Below are 8,003 nucleotides of genomic sequence, written 5' to 3' on the forward strand. Positions count from 1 at the left end.
AGTGTAGTGCCTAAGGCACTTGACTGCTAACCAGAAGGCTGGCGGTTCAAACCCACCAGCCACTCCTCGGAAGGAAGATGGGGCAATCTACTTCCTTAGTGATACTGCCTCGGAAACCCAAGGAAGGGTCGCTATGAGTTGGGTCCGATTCAACGGCACATAACAACAACAACAAGAATATGTAAAGAATCTTTAAACATCAATAAGAAAGAAAGAGCTCAACAGAAAATAGGCAAATGACATGAACAGGTATTTCACTTAAGAAGATATGGCCAATAAAATATGAAAAACCATTCAACTGCTCTTAACCAGGGAAGTAAAATTGAGACCAAAATGAGTTACCATTTGGATTGGTAAAAAAAAAAAAAAAGAAGTTTGATAATACTTCTGATTGTTCCAGATGTTGTAGTTACTGGTATCTCTTTTATATTCATGGGGCTATAAATCAGTACAACCACTTTGAAAAACAATTTGGTATTATTTCTTAACATTGAACCAGCAATTTCATTCCTGTGTATGTGCACTGAAAGATGTGTACACGAATGTTCAAAGCAAAACTGTTTGAGACAGCAAAAATGCTTATAATCAGGAAAACAGATAAATGAATTTTATATATTCTCACAACAGACTATTATTCAGCAATGAAAATGAATAACAGTTTTATGTCACAACATAGGGAAAATCTTTATGATCTTTATGTTGAATCAAAAAAGGCACATCTCAAAAGACTATATACTGTGTTGTGCCTTTTTTTATTGTTCAAAACTGAAATTAACGTTACCTATGCATATACATACAGATATTTATGTATGTATGTATGAAGTCCTTGGGTGGCACAAATAGTTAAGCACTCAGCTACTAACCAAAAGATTGGTGATTTGAGTCTACCCAGAGGCACTTTGGAACAAAAGTCTTGGCAATCTACTTCTGAAAAATCAGCCACTGAAGAGCTGTTGCATTGTGGGGAATTGTAGTCAGTGTCATGAGACAAAGTGTATGTGAACTGTATGGAAAATAAACTTTCACCCAAATTACAATTTAAAAAAAAAAAGCCATTGAAAAGCCTATGGAGTACAATTCTGCTCTGAAACACATGGGATCACCATGAGTTGGAATTGACTCAACTGCCATTTGTTATCATTCCTTTTCTTTTCTTTCTTTTTTTTTTTTTTTAACATATATGTACATACACACCACACACATGCCCACATATACACAATAGGGGGAAAAAGCAAAGGAATGAAGACCAAATTTTAGGATAGTGGTTACCTCTCAAGTTGGAGGCAGGTGGTTAACATAGGGTAGGAGCATATAGTTAGATGTAAGTCACTGGTAATGTTTTAGTTCTTGGGTTTAGTTCTTAGATTGAGTCAATACATTATTTATTGTTCTATGAAATAATAGTGTGTCATAAACCAAAGGTTATGATCAATCCACATAGTTTAAAAACCAAACCCACTGCCAGGTTGATTCTGACTTATAGATCGCCATTGAATTTCCTAGGCAGTAAATCTTTATGGAAGTAGATTGCCTTGTCTTCCTTCTGCAGAGTGGCTGGTGGGGTTTGAACTGCCAGTCTTCTGGTTAGCAATCAGATATCTTAGATGTGTGCCACCATAGCTCCTTACAGGTTAAGTACCCAATAAATATTTCTTAAGTGAGTGAATGAATTGTCTGTGTTCCTGAGGTCCAGAGTGGGTTGTGGATGGGGGTAGTCTTTTTGGCTTCTCTGTCTAGGTTCCTCAGTTTCTATTTTTGTCCCAGCCTGAGCATCCCTCAATTTAAGTTCTTTTTAATTTCTGAGTAGTGAGATTCTCCTGGCTCGTGGTACCCACAAGACTCTTCCTGTTTGTTTTCTCCATATTTCCCTCCCTCCCTCTCTCTCCTCTTCCATTCCTCTAACTGGCCTTTGTTTACAACTAAGTGCCTGAATACCTTTGGTCATCAAGATGAAGCCTGGTATCTCTGTTGACTTCTTGTCTTTCTTCATCTTTTCATATGACAGCACTCTTTTCCCAAAAGGCTATTGATGCTGGATAGAAATACCATAGATTTTACTATTGGAGTTACAGATCATCTAGTCTAATCCCTTGTTACTTTATAGATAAGAAAGCTGATACATAGTAATATCAGATGACTTGCTCTGGGTCACACAGCTTTGAGTAGCAGAGGTAGGCCTGGAATTTAGGTCTCCTAATTTCTAAGCATAGTGGCTAAGACACTTGCCTGCTAACCAGACGGCTGGCGGTTCAAACCCACCAGCCACTCCTTGGAAGGAAGGTTGGGCAATCCTACTTCCATAGTGATACTGCCTCGGAAACCCAAGGAGGGGTCGCTATGAGTCGGGGCCGACTCGACAGCACATAACAACAACAACAACAATTTCTAAGCCAATGTTTTTATCACCATATTGGATTGGGAGATTAGGCTTTGCTTCAGTGTCTTGTGTTTCTCAGAGCCCCACAGATTTATCAGAGTCCCTTTAACAGTGGATGGGGGTATGTGCAATATTTCACTAATTGTAGTTCTTCTGGCGTTTGGGCAACTCTGTCTTGCATGTTTCCTTCCACCCTATTTTGTCTTCATTCTTCCTCAGGGTACTCCTGAGGAAGAGCCTAGTGCCAGTGGGTACCCTCCTAGGGTGGGGTGTAAATAGAGGACATTCATTTGACCAGTGGAGTCTCTAATCACTTGGACATAGTGTGTATGGTAAAACTAGGGCCAGTGAGAAAGGAAATTGTAAACTCCCTCCACTACTTTGTTAATCTTGTTTAGGGAGTGTTGATAAATTCATTCATCCTCTGGACTTAAAGCATCCAGGGATCATTTTAGCCACTATGTTCTCAGGTCTGGTATCAAGAAACTGGCTGAAGATCATCGGGTCAGTATGGTCAGGGCAGTGTACGATAGGACAGGCATGGACAAGATTTTGGATTATTACAAGGGCCATCTGTATAGAAATCAGATTCTTTTTTCTTTTCCTTCCATCTGCTTCCTCTAACACAGAACTTGAATAGGAATTTCAGTCAGAACCTTGTTACTGAATTTGGATGCAGAGCTGAACCTAGTTAAGGTTAATGGAGAAGATGGAAATTAGGGTGAATAGGTATCTTTCCTGTAGGAGGAATAACTTGGCAATTGAAGCCTCAAGTCTCATTGCTCTGAGGTTTATTCAGGCTATAAATCTGTCTGGAGACTTCAGAGTAAGTGTAGGATGAATTGACCATCTGAGCAGTGGAGATAGTCAATCCAGTGATTACTACTCTCACTCTTACACAATGACTGTCACTAAACCACAGAGTGGAGTTACTAGTAACAGAAAGTCTGGGATGGAGTCATGAGATAGGGGTCATGGTCATTGCTGTTTGTGGCCTGTAATGATAAGCATTATTTCCATCCTTTTGTGACAGAGATAAAGCTGGGCCTGGGATAAAGCTGAGGACGTATGCTGAAGTCCTATCCCCAGGCCAGAAAAAGTTGGGAGTAGGGGTACAAGAGCGCTGTTGTATATCTAAATCAGAAAACTCCAGGTTGAGTCTTGCTAAAAAGACATGGAGACCACATCTTCTGACCTCCTCTAACCCCACAAGAGGAAGACAGAATCACCTTCAATAGCCCAAGGCCTATTATTGCAAGGCCAAACATGCTGCCTCCCTCCAGCCCTTTCACCAACCTTTTCTCCCAAAGCACCCACCACCTCTCTCCTGGGTTCGATAATTCACTGCAGTGGCCACACAGAATTCACAGATTACGGGGTTTATTAGGGAAGCACCAAGCTACAATTCAAGTTCAGGAAAAACATTCAGTCTCTCTCCCAGCCCACAATCTCTCTGTCTCGTAATAGTCTCTCACAGTCTCTCTCCCAACAGTGAGTGTCCCTTGGTGTCTCACTCAGCAATGAGTGTCTCTTGTGTCTCTTTCCCAGCAGCGCATTTCTCTTTCAGGAGCGCATGTCTCTTTCAGCAGCACGTCTTCCTCAACCAGCAGCCAGAGAGAGAGACTTACTTCTTCTGCCTCTAGGAGGCCTCCTTTTGAGCCCGGCAGAGTGGCCAAACCAACCAATCCTAACATCAGAATTCTAAGCACTGAGAGAGAGCGGGAACCTCCCAGACATTATTTAGTGCCACTCCCAACAGAAATACCGCAGGTGGACAACTTTAGCAATCAGGAGCTCCTCAGTTGCTCATGGCAAATTCCACCTTGGAGTTTACAAAGACTTATGGGTAGAAAAGCCACACTAAGTAATTTACAATGCCGCAGTCTATATTATTACAAGCAGGAGTATTCAGTGAACTCTGGTGGCATAGTACCTAAAGCATTTGACTGCTAACCAGAAGGCTGGTGGTTCAAACCCACCAGCCACTCCTTGGAAAGAATGGGCAATCTACTTCCATAGAGATACCGCCTTGGAAACCCAAGGAGGGGTCGCTACAAGTTGAATCCGACTTGAAGGCAGTGAGTTTGGTTTTTTGTTTTTTTATTCAAGTGAGGGGAAGGGTAATGGATTTGGATAGGGTGGGAACTGGAGAGAATTGACACCTCTTTCTCTAGTCAGGGATGATTTTTTAAAGTAGGAAGAATTCTTCAAGGTAGTTGCCATTCTGATTACCTATAGAAAATTATTCATCACTTTCTCCCTTACCTCTTGAATGGTCAATTTTTTATGTAACCTTGAGACTAGAGCCCATCTAATTTGTTCTCCCTGCTTCCTTCCCCCTCATTTCTTATAGCTCTGGCATTTGATATCCAGGTGTTGATGTCCCACTCTCCCGGGCCTCTCATGTCATGTTTTACCCTCCTATATTAGAACTTTCTCTGTTTCTGTATTCCTTTCAGGATAAACTCCAGTTGCCTTAACATGGCCTACAAGGCCTGCTTCATCTGATCTTAGCTCACCTCTTCCAAGTCATCTCTCCCCATTATTCTGCTGTCAGCTCTCCTCTGCAGACTAAGGCACTACGCTCTTTACCTTTCTTCTAGCCTTCCATATCCTGTTACCTTTGCCCAGAACACTGCTTCAGATCTAACTCTTCCTAATCTTATAGTTCTCAACCTAGCTGTCATTTCCACCAGGAAACCTTCTCCAAACCCCTAGGTTAGGCTGGCTTACCTTCTCTGACTCTTACTCTGTATGTTCCCCATCATAGCCTTTGAGCAGACTACCACATTTTCCCCTATAAAGTGGCTGTTGGGTTTGAACCACCAACCGTTTGATTACCAGCTGAGTGCTTAACCACTGTGCCACTAGGGCTCCTTGACCCTTAGCATACTGTAATGTGATTACTTGTTCCTTGTCTGTAATTTCCACCAGACTAAATTCTGTGAGAGCAAACGTCTTATTTTATTTACCCTTGTATTGATAAGTATCTGGTTCAGTGCCAGGCACATAGTGGTTACATCAGCAGACACTTGATGAAGGAACGAGTGAATGAACTGGGCTTGTTGTTCTGTGACAGGAATGGGAAAAGGACAGCACAGGATGCCCTCCAAGGATGAGCTGGTCCAGAGATACAACAGGATGAATACCATCCCCCAGGTATTATTAGTTGGCTCTGCTCTAGTGAGGCAAAATCCTTCTTTTGGGACTAGATTATAGACATGGGAAAGGAAACAATGAGGGCTAAGTGGGTGGTTTGAAGATCATTTGAAAGAATCAGTTTTGTTCTAAGATGAACATAGTTCCAGAGTCATATGTGGCCTCAGTTGTAAGTATGAGAGCAGGAACGAAGTTTAGATTCAGTAACATGAAAATGTAAAGATGGAAACTGTGGGCCCATCCAGACTGATTATGGGAAAGCAAAATTTTGGAGGGTGGCTGGGCGGATCCCCACCCTCAGCCATAAGCATCTAACTGGCTTCTCTAGGGAATGCTGTAACAATCTACCTGGTTCTGCTCTCTTTTGTCTTCCCTTCTAGACCCGATCCATTCAGTCAAGGTTCCTGCAGAGTCGGAATCTAAACTGTATAGCACTTTGTGAAGGTAGGTAGTTCACTTGTTCCCTGTTGTTTTGGATCCCCAAACTTTACTTCTGATGCAGCTTTGGCACATGATCCAGCCAAGGGTGAGGAGGGGTCTGTTGAAGCATCATATCTTCTCTCTTCTGCCTGGAGTCTGTAACTTAAGCATTATACTTATGATGACCCCCTGGTCCCTTTCTTCCCAGTGATTACATCTAAGGACCTTCAGAAGCATGGGAACATCTGGGTCTGCCCTGTATCCGACCATGTCTGCACAAGGTTCTTCTTTGTGTGAGTCTAGGAGGGTACCCTGGGATTACTCCAAGGAGTGAGGGTGGGAGTATGATAGTATATGATTACCAGAGCAGTTTATTTCTGTTATCTGAGATTTGTCTCTGGCTCCCTGAGTGGAGCTGGCACTGGGACTTTGCCCTTGGAACATGGGCATACTTTGGGGTCTCTTTAGCAGCGGCCAGAGAAGCCGACTCCCTTCCGTTCTAAAGGGCTGCCAGAAAAGGCTTTGACTTCTGGGATATATGGCCATACCTTCAAATGCAGTTCTGCTGGTTCCCATTATTCTGGTATTGCTGTCCCTCTTATATTCACACTTGGCCTATCTTTGGCAGATATGAAGATGGTCAGGTGGGCGATGCCAACATTAATACTCAGGACCCCAAGATACAGAAGGAAATCATGCGTGTGATCGGAACTCAGGTTTATACAAACTGAGGGGGCCCCAGCCCTCGTGCCACCCTGTTCCCCCAGGATCCATCTGCCCTTATGGAAGGGCTCAAGAGCAGCAGGTGAGGCTGCCCTGAGGAATCGAGGGGCCATTACTCAAGGGGCAGGAAAAGGATAGAAGAGGCGACCTCATGGTGGAGACTGACCCAGGAACCACTCCACAGTTGGATGGCAGACTGACTCCCAAACCCTGATTTTCCCAGTTGACTTCACCCTGTTTGTAAATAAAACAATAAAATGGAAGGTGCTGTGGACTGGATATGATCACTGTGGTCTGACTGGCCTTGGCCCAGCACCTACCCTAAACCTCCAAATGGGCATTGGGGTAGGTTGGCTGGATTATCCTGAGGGTTGGTCCTATTTATATCAAAACTGACTCCATCTAGTGTAGTGTACTACAGATCTGTCAGCATTTTTATCAATGGATTAGATGGAAAAGGGAAATTTATGCAAATGAAACAAAGTGAGAAGGATTTAAAATATCATTAATGACTATTTGTCCAGATTTAAAAAGGCCGTTGAGGCGAGGGGAGCTCAGACTTCCTCTTTAGGGTCTCTGCTCTCTGCACAAAACCTGTCCAGTCACCCTTGCTCTGCATCTCATCTCCCTACTCTCCTCTCAACTACATCTTTCTATAAGGGAAAGGGTAGGGAGCTGGTGCCTGTTGTTAGCGTGATTTCTAACTTGAAATCAATAAAGAAATCCTAAGGGAATGCAGCCTCTTACAGTGAAAAAAAAAATATATATATATGGTTAGCAGGTAAGAGGAGACAGCTGTGCTGTGTCTAAGAGACCTAATTGTTTCACTGAATTCAATCTACCTGTTGAAATGCCCTTTGCCAGCCTTCTATTGCTGCCAGCCTTTCAGGCTGTGTTCCATAGACCCAAAACCTTAAGTTCTAAGTATAGCTGAAATAGGATGGATATTTCCAAATATTTTATGAAATATTAAGAATATAAGTAATACAAGCAGAGAGGACAAATAGGCATTAAACATATCTTGACATTTGAAGTACAGGATTTTCATTCTATAGCTTCTTGATCTATAAAGCCTGCCCTAGACTAACTATTGTCGTTCATTCCTTTCATACCCTACTTTGGAGACACCTTCTTTGCTTGGGACCTAGTTAACCTGCCTTAACATGGAAGAAGTATCATTTTTAAGGTCCATCACCCTAGGAGCTGCTCCTTAATCTTCTTCATACTTCCTTGATCAAGACTAGAATATTCCTACCGTACAAGTCTCCTAGGGCTCTCCTCCATTCTGGTTTTAGATCCAGGAAAAAGACCTCTTCACCATGTA

The 8,003-nt window shown here is 42.6% G+C and overlaps 1 protein-coding gene across 1 annotated transcript in view; it reads left to right on the plus strand.

The window, feature by feature from the left end:
• Positions 1-6,687, plus strand: part of PARP6 (poly(ADP-ribose) polymerase family member 6) — a 31,836-nt gene extending 25,149 nt beyond the window's left edge. The window contains exons 19-22 of the mRNA XM_042783248.1: positions 5,457-5,536; positions 5,917-5,980; positions 6,165-6,249; positions 6,585-6,687. Of these exons, the coding sequence (XP_042639182.1) occupies positions 5,457-5,536; positions 5,917-5,980; positions 6,165-6,249; positions 6,585-6,687 (332 nt within the window). The remainder of the gene's footprint in view (positions 1-5,456; positions 5,537-5,916; positions 5,981-6,164; positions 6,250-6,584) is intronic.
• Positions 6,688-8,003: the final 1,316 nt, after the last annotated feature.

Source organism: Orycteropus afer, unplaced genomic scaffold (assembly GCF_000298275.1).
Source record: "Orycteropus afer afer isolate SDZICR_OR568_19922 unplaced genomic scaffold, OryAfe1.0 scaffold00015, whole genome shotgun sequence".
In the NCBI taxonomy this organism is placed as follows: domain Eukaryota; kingdom Metazoa; phylum Chordata; class Mammalia; order Tubulidentata; family Orycteropodidae; genus Orycteropus; species Orycteropus afer.